The sequence below is a fragment of the Equus caballus genome, chromosome 18 (genome assembly GCF_041296265.1).
Source record: "Equus caballus isolate H_3958 breed thoroughbred chromosome 18, TB-T2T, whole genome shotgun sequence".
NCBI classification, from domain to species: domain Eukaryota; kingdom Metazoa; phylum Chordata; class Mammalia; order Perissodactyla; family Equidae; genus Equus; species Equus caballus.
This window is the reverse complement of record NC_091701.1, coordinates 41,398,961-41,418,864: the sequence shown is the minus strand read 5'-3', so window position 1 is coordinate 41,418,864 and position 19,904 is coordinate 41,398,961. Positions and strand designations below refer to the sequence as shown.

The 19,904-nt window shown below is 37.9% G+C and overlaps 1 protein-coding gene across 3 annotated transcripts in view; it reads left to right on the top strand.

Annotated features, from left to right (window-relative positions):
• The window catches only part of PLA2R1 (phospholipase A2 receptor 1), a 108,228-nt gene extending 88,527 nt beyond the window's left edge, over window positions 1-19,701 (top strand). Inside the window, exons 21-31 of one of the 3 annotated variants that reach the window (XR_011428245.1) lie at window positions 2,646-2,763; window positions 3,717-3,847; window positions 4,474-4,621; window positions 7,885-8,123; window positions 9,440-9,600; window positions 9,717-9,885; window positions 11,650-11,790; window positions 12,562-12,678; window positions 13,850-14,026; window positions 16,681-16,713; window positions 16,840-19,701. Coding sequence is in view for 2 of the 3 variants with exons in the window: in XM_005601532.4 (XP_005601589.3) it covers window positions 2,646-2,763; window positions 3,717-3,847; window positions 4,474-4,621; window positions 7,885-8,123; window positions 9,717-9,885; window positions 11,650-11,790; window positions 12,562-12,678; window positions 13,850-14,026; window positions 16,681-16,713; window positions 16,840-17,093 (1,527 nt within the window). In the remaining variant the exon portion in view is untranslated. The remainder of the gene's footprint in view (window positions 1-2,645; window positions 2,764-3,716; window positions 3,848-4,473; window positions 4,622-7,884; window positions 8,124-9,439; window positions 9,601-9,716; window positions 9,886-11,649; window positions 11,791-12,561; window positions 12,679-13,849; window positions 14,027-16,680; window positions 16,714-16,839) is intronic. The other 2 variants (XM_005601532.4, XM_023622989.2) reach the window with 2 other exon arrangements.
• The last annotated feature ends 203 nt before the right edge of the window (window positions 19,702-19,904 follow it).

Genomic DNA, 19,904 nt, shown 5'->3' with positions numbered 1-19,904 from the left:
CCTAAGAGCAATGAGACACCCCTGAGGGGTTTTAACTAAAGAGAGACATGATCAGGACTGAGTTTTGAAAAGAATCACTCAAGAGTGCCAAGGATAGATTGTGAGAGAGCTAGGGTGATGAAGGCAAGAGCAGTTAGGAAGCTATTGCAGTGGTCCAGGCAAGAGATTAGTAGGTTGGGCTAAGATGGTGGTGCAGAGACTATGGGGCAGTGGGGATGGTGGGGGACTCTGAGAACTAGGATGGCCAAATAGTAGCACTGAAGGAATGATGGAGTGAGACAGTGAGGAGACTCCCACGTTGCAGGCTTATATGAATGCATGACTCTGCCATTCAAGGTCAGTAAGAACACTGGGAAAGGACTAAGTTTGGGGGGAAGATCATGAATTCTATTTTCAAATTTTGAGCTGGAAATAACTTTGAGACAAAACAAAATTTTATATTCAAAACTCGTATTCAGTACTGTAGGATATCTTTAATTCACAGTCATAATCAGAGATGCATTAAACTTGATCACGTTTTGCAGATTAGTAGGTAAACAACTTAAAATTAAAGATGCCGTACTTCATCTTGCTGCTTTGCTTTCATTATTAATGACACCATTTTGAAGTCTGTTAGTAAATATGTTATATTTTTAGAAACAATGAGGTTGTGGTAATGGGAGGCTACGCTCCCATAGTCAAGCTAGTAAATCTTGGCTGAGGCAAAGCGGGAGCGGGCAGGGAGGGGGCATTGTGTGTGTTTTCTGGAGAGATTTATTGAGCTAACTGAACCAATGAGGTTCATTGGTATTTATGAATGGTTCATTAGTGTGACTATCTGAACATAAGGTGAATTCGCATTAAATGATAAGACTTCCTAATAATTAGTATGTGCCACTCTTTGGAATTTGTAATTAGAGGAAAGAGGCAAAATGAAAGGAAATAGATAAAAGGATAGTTGTTATAAAATTAAAATCCTTTAAGGCCAATTCCATTTCTTTGTGAAGCAAACAAGGTAAAGGGCACCAGAAGAATTGAAAATGTACTTCCTCTCTTTGTTGGTACCTCAACTTCAGGCTAGATCAAAGTTCCTGGTTTTTATCCTAAGAGCAGTGGAAAACCCTTGAAAGCTTTAAACTAAAGAGTGACGTGATCAGGACTGAGTTGTGAAAAGAATTACCTGGGCACTATTGACCTTTTGGGCTGGATAATTCCTTGCTGTAGGGGACTCACCTTGCAGTATAGAATGTTTAGCAGCATCGCTGGTCTCTACACACTGCATGCCAATAGCAACTCCCCCCACCTCCAGCTGTGACCACCAAAAATGTCTCCAGACATTATCAAAATATCCCCTGAAGGACAAAATGGCTCTGTTTGAGAACCGCTGGACTAAATCTAGAATGCCTGAGAATGGCATTTGACAACCATTTCAGAGTGTATTGAATTTTATTTTGTTCCATAGATATTTGTTGGGGGTCTTTCTTTAGTGTGATGTTCAAAAAAGAATAACACTTAACCTCTCTGCCTTTTAAGGCATTCATGATGGTGGGGAAGGGGTCAGGGACTGACAAATTTAGAAATTAAAGAAAGATAGGGAAGGATGGCATACCAAAGGAAGATGAGAAAGGATGCTCTCTCACGTGTAGGCTTCCACACTAGCCTAGACTTATCTTGTAGCTCAGATTTTCTCAGTGACAAGATCTTGAGATCTGACCTATCAGTGATGAGGGTTGTCTGTGTGCATTGATGAGAGAATATTCCATATGGAATATCCTTTGCATAAAGTCTCTCCTAACTTCTCTGGAATGTTGCCTGATTTGTTATAGTCCTTCTCTTCTCTCTCTACCTCTCCCCTGGCTCTGTCTGGCCCTAACGTGTTAAATGTCACTGAGCTTTAGGGGAAAAAAAAAAACTATGCTTAAACCTTGCCTGTCCTGCCTAGTAGTTACTGTTCCATTTCTCATCCCATAATGAGTAACCCTTCCCAGGCCACCGATAGGAGTCTTCCTGGAGCAACAGTCAGCTCTCACTGCCAAATCCCGCAGACTTCTTTTTGAGCTCCATTTGACGTGGTTGGTCACCCTCCCCTTTGTTTCTCCTTCCTAAGTTTCCTTGGTCCTGCCTTGCTTCTCTTCCCAATGGGCTCATTTTTCTTCTTTTCTGGCTCTTCTTTATGGACTTTCATGGCTGACTCTAAGTACTCAGTGAATTTAAATACTTGATGTGGTTTGATTCCCCAGTATTCCTCTCTCACTTAAAGTGATGAATATTTGTAATGAAATGTGTAAGTAAAATTGAACTAAGCTGTTAATTGCCACTCACAGAACTTTTTTTTAGATTAAATCTGCCATTGTAAACTTTGCAATCAGGCTGGCTCCTTTTTAGAAGGAATGCTATTTTCCACTAGCAAAGACATTGTTCTGATATCCTGCATGACAAAACACATCTTTACTTCTGTTCCTGGTGCAAATGCACGCGAGGCATTGACTCACCCTGAAAGTTCGTGATCCTCTTTGTTTTACTTTTGCTCCTTTGGAGTAGCTCAAAGAAAAACTGAGTTATTTTTGTAAAGAATTTTCAAGGCTGATCCTCAGTATCTTTGGGAAATTTTTAATTCATTTAGAAAAATATGGAGGTGAACACTTTGTTTTGACATTTTTTTATAGTGCCTTTTGGTGAAAATCCCCAAAGACCCAAGTCATGGGAAGAACTGGACGTCGGCTCAAGATTTGTGTGCTGAAGAAGGGGGCACACTGGTCGCCATTGAAAATGAGGTGGAGCAAGGTAGAGCACTCAATATTCAATCAGGCAAAAATTACCATTTTTATTCAAGTATTTATTAAAAATTCCTCCAGAATACAAACATTTTCAAATCAATATTTTAAGTACTATATTGCTGATGACACATAAATTTTCAGTTTGGCCTGTAAGGTTTATATCATGACATCTGTAAAAGTTCGTACACTGCATTGCTTGAACAGCTGACGTTTGGAGCCTTTTGTCTTACCGGTAATAGTGGAAAGAATAAGGACATATTTATGATCTGTATATCTGTATTATAAAACAGCTAAAATAATCTGAGGTATAGTCTATTATAATTGCATGGCATAATTTTTTTTTAATGTTCGGCACCTGAGCTAACATCTGTTGCCAATCTTATTTTTTTTTTTCCTTCTTCTCCCCAAAGCCCCCCAGTACATAGTTGTATGTTCTAGTTGTGAGTGCCTCAGGCTGTGGTATGTGGGACACCACCTCAGCGTGGCCTGACGAGTGGTGCCGTGTCCCCGCCCAGGATCTGAACCAGTGAAACCCTGGGCCACTGAAGCAGAGCCTGAGAACTTAACCACTCGGCCATGGAGCCGGCCCACATGGCATAATTTTTTAGATCCCTTTAGATTTACTTATACACTTTGATATTTAGGCAATCATATACTTTAGAAAGGTACAGCAAACAAATCCTCTTTTGTTTAGAAAGCCATTGAATGAAGACTGGAAATTGTTTTGTTAATGATATGATGAAATCCCAGGCTTAGCCAGCTAATTTCTGTCAATTTAAACTGAAACAAAAGTGAAAGAGCCTGCATTACCTTCATAAGGACAAAGTAACAAATTCCTACAATTGATTCATAATTAAGTTTTGCTTTCATTTAAATAAAATCATAGCTATAAACAGAATTCAATGATTACCCAAATAGTTTGTATGGCATTAAATTTGATAATGTATTCCTATGTTTCAGCTTTCATTACTATGAATCTCTTTGGCCAGACCACTAATGTATGGATAGGGTTACAAAATGATGATTATGAAAAATGGCTAAATGGAAAGCCTGTCGCGTATTCTAACTGGTCTCCATTTGACATAATAAATGTAAGTTTTTAGATTTATTTTTTAGAAATCGTTTTAGCAGGAGATCCTATTTGAGACTAGTTTACTGAAGTGTTTTTTTGTTTTTTGGGGTTTTTATTTTTGTGAGGAAGATTGGCCCTGAGCTAAAATCTGTTGCCAATATTCCTCTTTTTTCTTGAGGAAGATAAGCCCTGAGCTAACATCTGTGCCAGTTTTCCTCCATTTTATATGTGGGACGCTGTCACAGCGTGGCTTGATGAGTGGTGTGTATGTCTGCACCCACCTGCAAACCCCGGGCTGCTGAAGTGGAGTGGTGAACTTAACCACTATGCCTCTGGGCCAGCCCCCTAAAGTTTTTTTTTTCACTTATATTTTGTAGGCATAATTTTTATTAGTCAGTTATTAATATATTAATTTTAATAGTGTAATTTCATATCATTTTCCTGTGTTCCATAAAGGTAATTACTTTACTCATCACAATAATTATTTATTGTGTAGGTTATGAAGTGATTTGTGAACAGGTTTATTAAATGCAAATAAAGGAATAATGGTGTTTGTATTTTAAAAATTATGTCCCTAATAAAAATGTCAATGTTATAATAATGTTATATGTTACCATGTTTTGGAAAACATTTATTCTTTTAAAGATTCCAAGTCATAACACCACTGAAGTTCAAAAACACATGCCTCTCTGTGCCCTGCTGTCAACTAATCCTAATTTTCATTTCACTGGAAAATGGTATTTCGAAGACTGTGGAAAAGAAGGTTTTGGGTTTGTTTGTGAAAAAATGCAGGGTAAGAAATATTTCCTTTTTTTCTTTTCATTTCCATGGGCCACTCTTCTCTTCCCTATTTGTTTTACACACTATATAACTGACTGTTTCATAGCTAACAGTGCCAGGCACTTATTCTTTGAGCTTTACTTATATATGGTCATTTAATCTCCGCTACCACAGGATCGTGCCCTTTAGTGGGGTGCTAAGGACTGCAGAGTCCACTTGAGTGATGACCAAGTTTATGCACCCATTTTGGTCATATTAAAAGGCTTTACTTGCTTTGTTCTGGGATTATGTTTCTGTTCAGGCAATAAAAAAGACATTGAGGAAATGTTGGAAAAGAGTCAAGGAAATAAACCCACTCAATACTTACTCCTTTCTCGGAACCCTAAAACTGGTCTCTGGCTATCATGGCATAAATATGGCATGCTGCATGTTTCTAGACCTGATGTTCAGAAACCCCCAATGACTTCTGGTGTGAATTACCAAAGCCATACTATTACAGGTAGCCAGTGGGGTCCAGGAACAGTGTGAATGCACTGTAAGTGACCTTGAGTAATAAAAATAACGCCAACAATAGCTCCCATCTCATACTTCTCCTGAGTGCTTGGCTTCCTGTGCCATGCCAGCCTAGAAGGCCAGAGTTTGTGTCTGGAGCTGTGTGGACTTCTGGGCAGCCTAGTATATGTATATCTCATCCATATATATATATGCACTTACTTGGAATATGAATTATACCTCTTAGTGTTGCATACATGTAAATTCTTTAATGATACTAAGTATCAACCCATCCTCAGAAAAGCAATTCCAAGGAAGTCCCGTTTCCTAGTTCACAATTATCACTTAAGCATAATAGTGGTCAGGAACTGAAAGAAGATACCAGATCAGCTATAGCAAGAATATTTTGAGAAGAGCAGAGTCTTGTAAGGAAAGAAATGATATCAATGTACCATATGCTTGCACACTTATGATATCCCTGGCACTGTGCCTTGGCTTTGTAAGCATTATCCCATAAAATTCTAATGACAGTTCTATGAAGTAGGTAAAATTCTCCCCATTTTACAGATGAGGAAATTGAGGCTTAGAAAAAATATGTAATACACTCAAGGTCTCTCAGTTAAATGATTCTATTATACAGCATTGATGTTGATCTCTTCTTGAAATATACTCTCTGACCACTTTCTCTCTTTGATATTTTTTGGATTAACCACATATATGTTCTTTTAGAGATAGTATAGAGTTGTCGTGGTTGAGAGCATAGGCACTGGAGTTCACACCCCTCCTGGGTTCCCACTCCACCTCTGTAAATAAACTGTCAGTCAAGTTTCGTATCTTCTCTGAACCTTGATTTCTGCATCTGTAAAATAGGATAATAACTATGTCATAGACTCTATGTATATACAATGCTTAGCAAGTTCCTAGCATATGTTTAACCAATGAAAGTTGTTTTTATTATTATTTCCAAGAAATTTTATTCAACTACACAAATTCTTGTAGTCGACAATGAATACCCAGATTCTGCTTCTCTTCTTTATGTGCCACATAAGTATGTTTTTGCATTGGGCTTAGAGCCTAAAGTCTCTTATCTGCCTGAAAGAATGAAGATATCTGAGTAAAAAGAGAAACAAGGGCAAAGTCAAGAACCCCAGTTTGGAACTTGGTTTCCAATAGATCTTTCTTTTTCATGGCAACAGGTGACAAAATCATGTTGCTCAAATCACTTATATTTTGAAACTTGAAGAAATTAATTACACAGGGAGAAATTTATATTTGCGAAAATACAGATGCATAACTTAGTGGAGAAAAATAGTTAAATTGTTATTTGGCTCATATATACAAAGGATTTCAGTTAGTTTAATTTTAATAATTGTTATCATTTTTAAATAGCTACTTTGGTATTCTATTGGTTTTGTATAAATAGCCTCAGACGTGATACATAGGCTAGCAAACAAACTTCTAGCAAAGAATGAACAGATGATAAAAGTGTGGTCCATCACAATTTAGTTGGTAATTGGATTAATTTCACTTTGGTTTTACAATATGTACTCCTGCTGTATTGAGGTAACATTTTCAGGAAAAGTCAAATTCCCACTTTGCCATTTTTATTTGGGAGAATGTGACAAGAGGAGGAGAGGGGAGCAAGAAGCAACAATTATTGAGAGCCTTCTAGGTCCCAGGTACTACAGTAAGTGCCCTGTGTATATATCTCATTGAATGCTCCCCACAGCCCTCTAAGGAAGGCCTTACTAATCCTACAGACCAGATATTTGAGGTTTAGAGAGATTAAGTAATTTACCCAAGGTTTCTTAGCCATTTAGGATCAGGGCTAGGGTTGAGTTGGAGGTCTTCTCACCTATCCACATCTCAAGATGCTCCTTTTCAAGCCAAAATGTAATGAAACCAGTATACAGAGAGAAATCCCAGCCGCTTTGGATCAGACAGTTCAGAAATTCTTGCGTTGTTTTTGTATGTTAGGTCTTCTAAATTTAGCCTACCCTAGAACATAATATAATACAGAACAAAAAGGCAAATGTACGTATTAAAGAGGAAACATCTGTAGGTAAAACACGGGGTTGGTTTTCACATGATCACAGCTTCTCATGTACAAGAAAGCACCAGTGATCACGGGTGGGAAAACCTTGCCTCTTAATTTATAATTCTTGACTCTGCCAGGTGGCATATTACTAGCAACTGTTTATAAGACCTGTGTGTGTTTCTAAGCATTTATTAGCTTAATTTTAAAACTATTTTTTAGAATTTATACGTGTAAACTTTTAACATGGTAGCAACTATCAAACGGTCTCAAAAGTTTAATAAAGTTTATTTGAGAATATGCACTCATTAAATTATCTTTGCAATGCAGTATATGACTACATAATATATGTCAATATTCTCTTAGTGAGTATTAATTTCTGCCATAACAGTATATGTTAGGCCAAGTGTATCTAGTAGGATGAAACTTGCCTAAGGAGATCACATCGGTTCCACCAAAAAGATGGTTATTTTAACAGAGATTGTAAAAAATGGGAAAACTTCTAGAAATGGTTCGATGTATGTTTATATTTTTTAAGAAACTCATTCATTAAATTTCCTAAAGTGTTCTAATTCTTTAGCATCACCTACGGTCTCAGGCAGTGTCCTCATTTCGAAATAGTCAATTCCGGGAGGGAAAACTGTTGTTAACAGTAGGATGGATCATTGTGACACGATCTATGCAAAGCTTTGCCTCCCCCTTTCTCATCCAGATGCTACAAATGATTTTTGTTGTTGTTCTTGTTCTAGATACTTCTGGACATGGTAGAAATACATCTGATATGTATCCAATCCCCAATACCTTAGAATATGGAAACAGAACTTACAAAATAATTAATGCGAATATGACTTGGTATACAGCAGTAAAAACCTGCCTGATGCATGGAGCAGAACTGGTCAGCATTACAGATCAGTATCGCCAGTCCTTCCTCACTGTTATCCTCAGCCGGCTAGGACATGCCCACTGGATTGGACTGTTCACCGCAGATGTAGGTGTTCTCAAATCCCTTGGACAATCCTCCCATAATTAAGTCTCACGTCTACTTCCTTAGCGATATAGCCACTGAAATTAGCACAGAAAAAAATTCCCAGAAATAATAGTAATTATAACATTTAAGTAATTGGTTTATACAATAACTACTGACAACTTTATGAGCAGCCTATGACGACAAAATAAAGGTGCGCACCTTTTTAGCATGAACATCCCTTGCCTAATTTTCTGGAAATTCATGCCCTTCAAAGGTTCTCTGAAAGTTTCTGAGAAATTTTGGGATACTTTCTCACGTGTGCACTGGAACACATCCTAAACTCAAGCCCCTGCATTTAGGTAATTTGTTGCGTTCAAGGAATCCCTAAGAAAAATGAATCATGCTTCCTGCCTAGAAATTTGGTTATTAATTAATTCAGTCCCCCTTGGAATTTAACATAGGGGTTATTTTCCCATTCTAAGGATGTAGTTTGGAGAGTGAGCTTTTTTTTTTTTTTTTTAGTTTTCTTTTTTTAAAAATAAAAGTATTACAGACCCAAATTAGTGAAAAATAAATCTATTCTATCCTGACCTCTAGTTCTGCTCCCCAGTGTCAATCACTGTAAACAGTTTCTTGTGTGTCATTTATAAATATTCTGTGTATGCACATATATACACATGTAATTGATGAATATATATATATATACACGTATTTTTTAAATACAAATGAGATGATACTATATATGCGGTCCCTAAACTTGCATTTTTATTTAATATGCCTTGTACAGCTTTCCATGTCAGCACATAAAAATCTAATACATTCTTTGGGACAGCAGCACATAAGGATATACCGCAATTTATTAAACCATTCTCCCGTGAATGGACTTATGGGTTCTTCCCAGTTTTTCACAGTTACAAACAATGCACAACAGATATCCTTGTGCAATTAGGATAAATTCCCAGAAGTGAAGTAAAGTACCCTTTAAATTTTAACCAGTGGTGCCACATTGCTCTCTGAAAGTTTGCACCAATTTACAACAGTGTATGAGAATGTCTAGTTTTTCACATCTTTGCCAACACTGAGTATGTCAAAATTTTAATCCTTGCCAGTGGGATAGGGGAACGGATGGCATTTCCTGGTGGTTTATTATATTTTGTATTTTGTACACGTTTTAAGTTTATGTAGTCAATTTTGCTTGATGGCCTCTGGATTTTGGATCAGACTTAGAAGGGTTTTCCCCCCACCAAGAATATAAAATGTTTAGCCAAGTTTTCTTTAGTACTTTTGCGTTTTCAATTTTATGTCTGAATCTTTGATCGATCTGAAATTTATTTTAGTGTAAAGAACAAGATATTGATCCAACTTCACTCTGATTGCTTCCTGGGAAGTTATGGCGGCAAGGAGCCAAGGATTCCCCAAAACTAAAAAAGATACTGCTTGTTGTAGATATTCCTTTTTGTGAGGCCATATTTGCAAGCTGTTCTAGACCCCCTGAAATGTAAGTCTAGATGTGAAAAAGTAAATCTTTGTGTGAAGTGAGGGGTGTTCAGACAGCATTGAATGATGTCACCAGCAGTCTTGGCAAGGAAATGAGAACTCAATTTCCCTCCACAGAATGGTCTTAACTTTGACTGGTCAGATGGCACCAAATCCTCCTTCACTTTTTGGAAAGACGATGAGTCATCGTTCCTGGGTGACTGCGTTTTTGCTGACACCAGTGGACGCTGGAGTAGCGCAGCCTGCGAGTCATTTCTGCAAGGAGCCATTTGTCAGGTACCCACTGGTAGGTTCAATTCTGTTCAACTCAAGAAATATGTACTATGCACCTGCTGTATGCAAAGCACTGTGCTAAGCAGGAGAAATGAAGAAGACTAGTAAGAAGGATTTGCCCTCAAGAAATCTCTGGCCTGATAAGTGATGTACAGACAAATAATCGTTACACAAGGCAGGGCCACCAAATGACATAAGAGAGGTAGCAAGTGTTGTGGGGCAAGAAAAAGAATGCATCATAGCCACTTGGGGAAAAGTAGAAAGGCTTCTTGAAGGAAGTGACTGTGGAGATTGGCCCTGAAGAATAGTTGGGTATAAACAGGACAATGATGAGACATGGAGAGGCATTCTGAGCAGAAAAGATTCAGCAAAGACATGGAAGGAAGAAAGGACTGGGCATGTATAAGACAAAACTGGTGTTGAGATTTTCCAGTGTTGCAGGTTACAGGTAAAAAGAGATGGGAAATCAGGCTAGAAACATGGGTTAGGAGTGTGTGTAGAGGATCTTGAGCCAGACTGAGGATTTATGTTTAGGTCAAAGACTAATAGGATTCTAGATTATAACAATAATCATAGTAATAACATTTATATTTATATTACACACGTACTTATATAATAAAAATAGCATCTCATTACATTTAAAGTTCAGTTGGCCCAACCAGGTGAACTTTATTTTAAAGATGAAACAGACTCAGAGCACTAAATAGCCTCCTGAAGATCTCATAGATGTCCGTCAACAGCACCAGGAGTAGGAGCCAACTTTTCTGGCTCTCTCATTTGATGTTTATCCCATTACATGAGGTCTCCTTTCCCTTGATTGCTGTGGTGTACACAAAGAGAGTTCCTTCACACTAGCTGGTTTCTTTTTCAATCTCTCAATTAGTAAATGTTCAAGTAATTACTTACATTCTGGATACTGTCAATTCAATAGCATACATGCACATTATGTAACTTCAGATCAAAACAGTTCAGGATAAAAATGTAAATGAGAGATACATATATTGGGAAAGCTAATTCTGCTTCTAAAACTCCACAGACTTTAGTCTTCCCTTTTCAGTAGCCCTGTGTTTATTGAGTGCTTAAAAGTGTCAGGCACTAGGTTATTTAAACTCTAGTTGTAAGAAAGGTGTTGTTGTTAGCTCTCTTTTATAGATAAGGAAATCAAAGTATAGGGAGATTAGGTAGCATGCCCACAGCCATACACCTAGGATCTCACATGGCTGTGTCTGACTCTCATGCTTGCCTTCTGAAGCGGTCTACCTCAAATTCCCTAGTTATGTGCTATGTTATGTTATGTTATGATACTTTATTGAATACATTATTTTCTCTCATAGGTTTATTAGCAAGTAAGGATTTTTAAAATCCGTAATATTCAACATTGCATGGAACACATTTTGTACATCTGGAAGTGCCTTTTGCCAGCTTCGTTTGGCTGCCAGTCCTTCTGTGAATCACATCCTCCAGTTTTTCCAACCTTTAGGCTACTAACTGTAAACTTGAAAGACAACTCCCCTCACCCAGGCAGCACCCACATTAAGCCCATGAAGCTCTGCGTAATATTCTGTGTTATGTGTAGGTAAAGATTACTCCTGCCAGAAACGCCGTAAACCAGTCCTAGTTTTGTGACCATTTACATTAAACTCACCCTTTCAGAGTATTACCATGAAAATCTCATTACATGTAGTTATCTTGGTCCTTCACAGAATGTAATGCAATCGTTATCTCAATAAATGAACCAAGCCACCACTCTGAAATCATAACTGAATTTTGTTCATAGAAACAAGACCATTTGGATACCCAGAGTTGTGCTCAGAAACATCTATTCCCTGGATAAAATTCGAAAGTAATTGCTACAGTTTTTCTACAGTCCTAGACAGTACAAGCTTTGAGGCTGCTCATGAATTTTGCAAAAAGGAAGGTAATTCTTTTGTGTTGGTAAAATGCTTTCGGTGTGCTCCTTCTTGACATTTCAGTAAACAATGTGGTTTTCTTCATTTATCTGATTATTTGGTGACTTTGAGAGCAACAAAAACAATTGAAAAAATAAATACTGTTGAATTTGCTTGCTTGGGGGATGGCTAATATACAATACTCAATGTCAAGTATAGAATTTGAAAACCTAAGATACTGTCTCAGAATACTGTACTTTCCCAAGAAAATGTTCCTTTGGAATGCACTTGAATTATGAATTTTTAATGTTCCTTAAAATTAATATTCTATGCTTTAACTTCTTAAGTACAAGCTTGTATTTTTTAATAAATGGGGTTTTACTTCTAAATTTTTAATTAAAAATCACTTATTTACAATGGAAATTTTCACATTTCAAAGGCTGAACTTTACAAATTAGAGTATAGGAGACATTTTTAAAAGTTGTGTTTACGTTGGGGCCAGCCAGGTGGCACAATGGTTAAGTTCGCATGTTCCGCTTCGGCGGCCCGGGGTTCCCCAGTTCGGATCCCGGGTGCAGACATGGCACCACTTGGCAAGCCATGCTGTGGCAGGCATCCCACATATAAAGTAGAGGAAGATGGGCATGGATGTTAGCTCAGGGCCAGCCTTCCTCAGCAAAAAGAGGAGGATTGGCAGCAGATGTTAACTCAGGGCTAATCTTCCTCAAAAAAAACAAAGTTATATTGTATTTACATGTAAACACAAATACTTGTTCATTTGCTGTTTGTCTCTTTTATAGGATCTAATCTTTTGACAATCAAGGATGAGGCTGAAAACTCATTTCTCCTAGAAGAGCTTTTTGCTTTTGTTTCTTCTGTCCAAATGGTTTGGCTGAATGCTCAGTTTGATGGTGACGGTAAGTGATTTGGATAGAGGAGAGGAGAGGGCGTAAATAAGTGCATGGTGGTCAATGCTGACGAAGATGGCTTCTGCAAACCAGAACACTCTCCTTGGATGCATTTGCTGTAAAAAATAGCATGGGTCCTAAAGCCATTTCTTCCAAAGACAACATTGCTAACCCTTTTCTCTATACCCTCTTGTCCTTTGAAATAGTCCTACAGGTACCCAAAATGAAAACAAGCAGTTTATCTTATACTTACCCTCACATCATGAAAATGCTTAACTGGAACTTTGTGGTCACAAACTTAGTCATAGACACCAAAACCATATTTACTTGAAACTACCTCAGGTTCCTAAAGGTTGTGTTATAAAAAAAACAATAGAGTTATGGAGGCGTCTCAGTGATAAATTGTGCTATTGGACTTGTTACTTACCACTCAAAAAAAGAGTTTGTAATCAAATGAGAGTATGGTATTCTTTCCTTTATGTAAGCGATGGTTATTGAAAGCGTGTGTAAGGAAAATTATTTTAATTGGTATGGAGAGCTTGTTAGACTGTTGGACCAAAGTGGAGAAGGACCCACCCTGGCGAGGAGGAGTATTTCAATCACTGACATTGGTTAGAATTTCTAGCACGTGGTGATAATAAAAAGCTGACTGACTTTTAGTTAGTTTTATTGTTGGTTTTACATCCTTTTCAGATAATACACCCTCTTATTGCCTAGACATGGGTGGGCTCTCCAGCTGCCCCCACCCCTTGGTACACCACTGGCTTGCTATTTAAAGAAACTCACTGTACAATTCCTTCAGAAAGTGAACCATTTTGTAATGATTTGGATGTTAGGACTTCTCTTGGATTTTTCTTTTTATTGATTAGTTTATGAAATGAATTCTTTCAATTGATTATGATATGGAATATTTCAAAATTCAAAGTGTCACATTAAAAAACCTATCCTAAATGAACTAAATTAGAACAGTATATCTAAAATAAATAGAGTTGTTCGCAAGGCAACTTTACTAATACCTACGTTTTGTTGTTGAGTTCATGACTGTACCGACTGAGCTGAATGCATCAGATAAGGAGAAAGTCTCATTAAGTTTAGGGGCTCCTTTTTATGGTTCATTCCAGTCTTAGTATGTTTGACAACCATGCACATAATTCATAATAAGTGAGCAATTTTTCCACAGATGAAACCATAAAGTGGTTTGATGGAACTCCCACAGACCAGTCAAACTGGGGCATTCGGAAGCCAGAGATGGAGCATGTCAAACCCCATCTGTGTGTTGCCCTGAGGATCCCCGAAGGAGTGTGGCAGTTATCCCCATGTCAAGAAAAAAAGGGATTTATATGTAAAATGGAGGCAGGTAAGTAAAGTCAGAAGGAAATTCTTCGTTTTGATTCTCCTCTGACTAATGTCGACCCACCTTCTTAGCATTTAAAGATTTTAAAATCGCAGTATTCAGAGAGTATTCAGATGGATTCTGACATTATCATCTTGTTTGTATCAAATAAGTCAGAGGACATTTCAGCTCCTTCTTTCTCTGATACGAAGAAAAAACCATTATAAATCAACTCAAAGACTATGACTTTCTTGTGTCACCCAGCTGTTAAACTAATGGGCAAAAAAGCAGTTTACCTCAAGCAAATAGAGCCAGAAATGTAAACCAGTGAGCCTCATTCCGGCAACTCCCACTTAGAATTTCATCTTTTGTCCCAGGAAATATAATCCAGGCCTAGGTATCTTTGCTGTAAATAATCAGATATGATTCTCTGTTGCACGCTATGCCATAAAAGTCGTATTTTAGCTTCATCTTGGGCTAACTACTTAGTTTGTAAGGATAAAAAATAGTAATTTTAGAAATCTAAGCCAGAAAATTGTAGTCAGTTGCAAATAACAGCAAAGATTTCTAAGATAGGATGTTAATGAGATCGTTGACAGTAGGATGATGTTTGTAACAATCGTAACAGTTCTCAGTGTCAGTATTATAAAGACGGAGGGATTGGTGTGGCCTGTGCCGCTGGAGAAGGCTTTAGAGAAAAGATGAGGCTTTGGAATCCTAAAGGATGAAGAGAATAGAGGAGGGAAGGCATTTCGGACAAAAGTCCCAGCATGACTAAAGGCAGCAGTTGAGAATGAGCTTAGATTGGAGCAAAGGGCTCATGTTAGGCGGTGATGGGAGTAAAATTGAACAGTGATGTAGGGTCCATTCACAGAGAGTGCTGTGAAGAGCTGAACTCCGTGGTGAAGGAGGCAGGGACTGCCTCTGTGCTCTGTGGACCCCTGCTATGGAGTCACACTTATCTAGACGTAACAGGAGGCAGTTGTAATTTGAGTGACAGAACTAGGAATAAAAAAGGAGGGTAGAAATGGGAAAAGAGAATCATCAGGTCTTGGTAACTGATTAGATACTGGGAATGAAGGAGAAAAGAAATGGTAGATGTGGCACCAATATTTGAAGCCCTCATAGTGTGAATACCAACTCTGTGTAGAAAACATGACTAAGCCTAATAAATAGTGTGCCCAAGTGATCACCAGCATTTAAGCATCAAGAACAAATCAGAAATACTTCGTGTCTGTACAGGACTTTACAGCTTCCTGTAACACATAGGATATCTCTTTTGTACTTCACAGCAACTTTTCATGGCAGTCAAGCAGATAAAAGATTCCTATTTTACAGATGAGAAAAGTAGCTGTCCAAACTGAGGCCACATGAAGGACTAGACTCCAAGTTTTCTGGCTACGTGCTCCTTGTACACCTGCCCACTGCCGGCATTGTGAAAATAAATACTCTTTTTTTTAAAAGGGCATGATAATTCTGCTCAGCCTTTCTTTTGGTGAGGAAGATTGGCCCTGAGCTAACATCTGTTGCCAATCTTCCTCTTTTTCTTTTTTCCCCCAAAGCCCCCCAATACATAGTTCTATATCCTAGTTGTAGGTTCTTCTAGTTCCTCTATGTGGGATGCTGCCTCAGCATGGCTTGATGAGCGGTGCTAGGTCTGCGCCCAGGATCCAAACCGGCAAACCCTGGGCTCCCGAAGCGGAGTGCACAAACTTAACCACTCAGCCATGGAGCTGGCCCCAATAAATACTCTTTTAACAGTCTTTCTTTAAAAAGCATCTTGACACACACAATAATACATGTTCTCAATAATATTATATAAAATTATACCAGGTTATTTTTAAATTGCAAAAAAAGGTTTTGTAAAAAAAATGGTTTTACTATTGGTAACGATGTTTATGCTTCCTTTGAGAATATAACAGTGAATGGGCATAAGTAGTGCGCCAGGGCACTTCCTCCTCCAGTCACAAATCCTTTACTGCTCTTTCTCTGGCTCATTCTCTACATATTCTCTGGATCTTTACCTAGATCAAAATAGCAGAGCTCAAATTTTCAGATAGAGCCCAGTTGAAAGAGATACATTTTTACAGTAGGAAATCCTCAAACAGGAGCCCTCTAACTGTTGGAACAGAGGAGCCATTATTTATTTCCCAAGATTCTTGAGAGTGCAAAGGCGAGAAGGTGCTGATTATAACATCCTTGTGTAGAGGCAGAGAGGTTATCACTGCTGGACAAACTCCATCACATCCCAACAAAACTGAGTTCCTTGCAGGCAGGGACTATATTTTACCCACATCTTTTATTGCAGCATAGTGCTGACACTGGATGGGAAGTCTTAGGCTTAAAAAAAATTGTATATTTGTTTGTGAGCACTAATAATGATTACTATAAATCAGGGGTCAGGAAACTTTTCTTGTAAAGGGCCAGATAATAAATATTTTAGGCTTTGGGGGCCATAATGGTCTCTGTCATGCTGCCATTGTAGCATGAAAGCCGCCATAGACAATACATAAATGGATGAGTGTGGCTGAGTTCCAATAAAACATTATTTATAGAAACAGGCGACCAGATTTGATCCATGGGCCATAGTTTGCTGAGCCCTGCTTTAAGTAACGACATAATTTTGCTGAATTAACGGAAAAATTTCATCTCAGTATGTTTTTTGTATTTGATTTTAGATATTCACACAGTAAAGGAGCATCCAGGAAAAGGTAGGTTTGGAACAGTAGAAAACATTTTGATTTTTCTTAGAAATAATAAAATAGGAAGTAACTATGTGACAGTATCTATCTTACTTTATTGTCATTGAAGTTTTCTCTTTTTTCATCTTTTTTCAGGACCAAGTCACAGCATTGTACCTCTTACAGTGGCACTGACACTGATTGTAATTCTGGCAATTTCCACTCTTTCCTTCTGCATTTACAAGCACAATAATGGTACCTTCAGGAGACTTGCAGGGTTCGAGAATCCTTACTATCCTACAACCAACTTTAGTACAGTCCATCTAGAAGAGAATATTCTCATTTCTGACCTTGAGAAGAATGACCATAATAATGAAGTCAGAGAATGCCACAGCCATGAGGATGAGTAAAGAAGACTATAAGGGGAGCCTCCTCTGTGTTTTCCTTTACAGACCAGATGCCATTATAATGTGAAATTGTGTCACTATTTTAATTATTCTTAAAGTGATTACTGGTTTTTAATTGTAACCAAATCAGATGAGTGTTGATTTATTCATTTCCCCAAACTGTGATCTATTCTTTTTTATTTTTTTGGTGAGGAAGATTGGCCCTGAGCTAACATCTATTGCCAATCTTCCTCTTTTTTTTTCTCCCCAATGCCCCAGCACATAGTTGTATATCCCAGTTGTAAGTCATTCTAGTTCTTCTATGTAAGAAGCCCCCACAGCATGGCTTGATGAGCAATGTGTAGGTCCACACCCAGGATCCGAACCAACAAACCCTGGGCTGCCAAAGCAGAGCCCATGAACCTAAACACTCAGCTGTGGGGCCAGCCCCCTGATCTATTCATAAAAAGGGGAAATTATATGGTGGTTATTATTCAGAAAATAAGAACTATTAAAAGAAACTCCCTATTGAAAACTCTCAAACTAATGTGAGTAATTGTTTTTGCATTAATATTTCTATCAAAATTTGGGGGGGGAATTTTTAAACTAATCTGGTATCTATTCAAACATTTAACCACACTCTTTCCGTTAAAAGAGAGAGAGAGGAAGTGAAACAAATTTTAAAACCCTACATTTGTATATCAGAAGGAAAAAAAAGGCTTCTGAGAGGTTTCTGGTTTGCTTTTACTGCAATCTTTTTAATTCAATCAGTTTTAGCAGCAAGATTTGGAAAATACTAATTTCTAAGCTTAAAATTCACAGGTTCTGGACACTAAACTAATATATAGAGTGACATTCATTTTTATTAGTTCTCGCTTCTCAAACAAAGGAGAAGAAAAATAGCCTTTCTTTAAACAATGAAGATCTTGGTTAGCAGCACGCTTTCGTGAGCAGCCACACAAAGTGGCCTAAAATCTTCAATTACTGAACGATGACTCAATTGATAGTTAATAATGTCTTATAGAGAAGCTTAAAGGAATTTATTGAGATTTTAATGCTTTTAAAACTCCTGGGCTTTATTTAAAACTAAAGGTATAAAATAATATATAACCCTCCTAACGACTAAAAGATATAAAATGTGACTTCAATTTAAAGGGGAAAAATTGAAGATCTGAATCACAGTCCCATTACAACTAGAGTAGAGGATATGTTGAGAAGTACTAAATAAATTACTTTCCAATGGTAAGCTAGATACCTTTGTTATGTAAATGAGTTTATTGGGGTTGTTCTGTTTAGTAAACGGTGGGTTTTGGGAACCACATCCATTTGTGTTGGACTGGTTAGCGCAGTCGGGGAATAATGATTAACAGTGTGATTTTGTTGCTGTGCTGTTCAGTCAATTCTGACCCCCAGCGACCCTGTGCACAGCAGAACAGAACCCTGCCCCATCTTTCTGCGCCATCCTCTCACCTTCCTGCACTATATCACACAATGTTCCACTGCTATTCATAAGGTTTTCGTGGCCAATTTTTTTGAAGTGGGTGGCCAGGTCCTTCTTCCTAGCCTGTCTTAGTCTGGAAGCTCCGCTGAAACCTGTCCACCATGGGTGATCCTGCTGGAATTTAAAATACCAGTGGCACAGCTTTCAGCATCACAGCAACACATAGCCGCCAGATGCCACAGTATGACAACCAGGTGGTATGGTTCTGTGACTAGGAAACGAACTGGGCAATGCTGGTGAGAGTGCTGAATCTTAACCACCAGGGCTGTCTTAAAAGCATGATACTGTCCATAAATTAAAAATCACAGTTTTGACCCTCCTTCATTAATTTCTTATAAGGAAAAATGACTTAATAACCAGTATTCAAAAGTTACTCATTACATAAATATTTATTGAGTTCCTATTAAGAACCAAGTGTCATTCTAGAAACTGGAGGTATTACAGTGAGCAAGTCAATGAGATCTCTGTTTTCATTGCACTTATTTTCTAATGAAGGAAAACTGACAGGAACCCAGTAAAGAAATGCAGAAGTAGAAAATATCAGATGGTTATGAAAATTAAGTAAGGTCCCATGATAGAGAGAAACTGGGGGAATGTCAGGGCCTCCCCAGAGTGTGCATTTTAATTATTACAACTGGCTGCCTCAAAACTGGTGGCCACTAGTCACAAGGTGGAGCTCCGGGAAAAAGGATAAATAATTTCTAAGTGGAAAACCATCATCATTAGAAATACACTTTGAAGTGCATGCTCTGAGAATGAAGTCCTTGTGGCCTGAATCAGTTAATGCAGCTTCCAAAAGCAGCTCTTTGCTAATCCCGTTGTAGTTTATATGCTGAGACAATCAACTTCCGTAATTTTTTTAATTTGGGGGACTTTATTTTTTAAGAGTTATTGTGTTATATGGCCGTTGTATATATATGACTCAAAATCATAATTGACTTGAATTAACCAGATGGTCTAAAAGCCCAATTTAACAATCTGTCAAGTGAAATTAAAGCTCTGTTCTTTTCAGTGGACTTGGTAAAAACTGCTAATCAGTTATCCTTCCAGTCAAGGTATATTGAAGTGGAATAGTCACATGTAACAATCTGACAAAGTATGTCATTAATAAAGTGGTTTTGCAGAAAGAAACTGTACTGCTTGTCCATGCTCTGTACTTTGGTATTTAGTATTGAACCACATCTCTGGGGAATCTGTCCCCATGAACAGATCATGCCCTCCTTCCTGTTACTGAAATTTCAGAACTAGAAAGTCCTGAAATGTTCTGTTTTACTCATATAGGTGTACTTTAAAAAACTTTTTTCCACTTCTATTTTTAATCTGAACTAGATTTC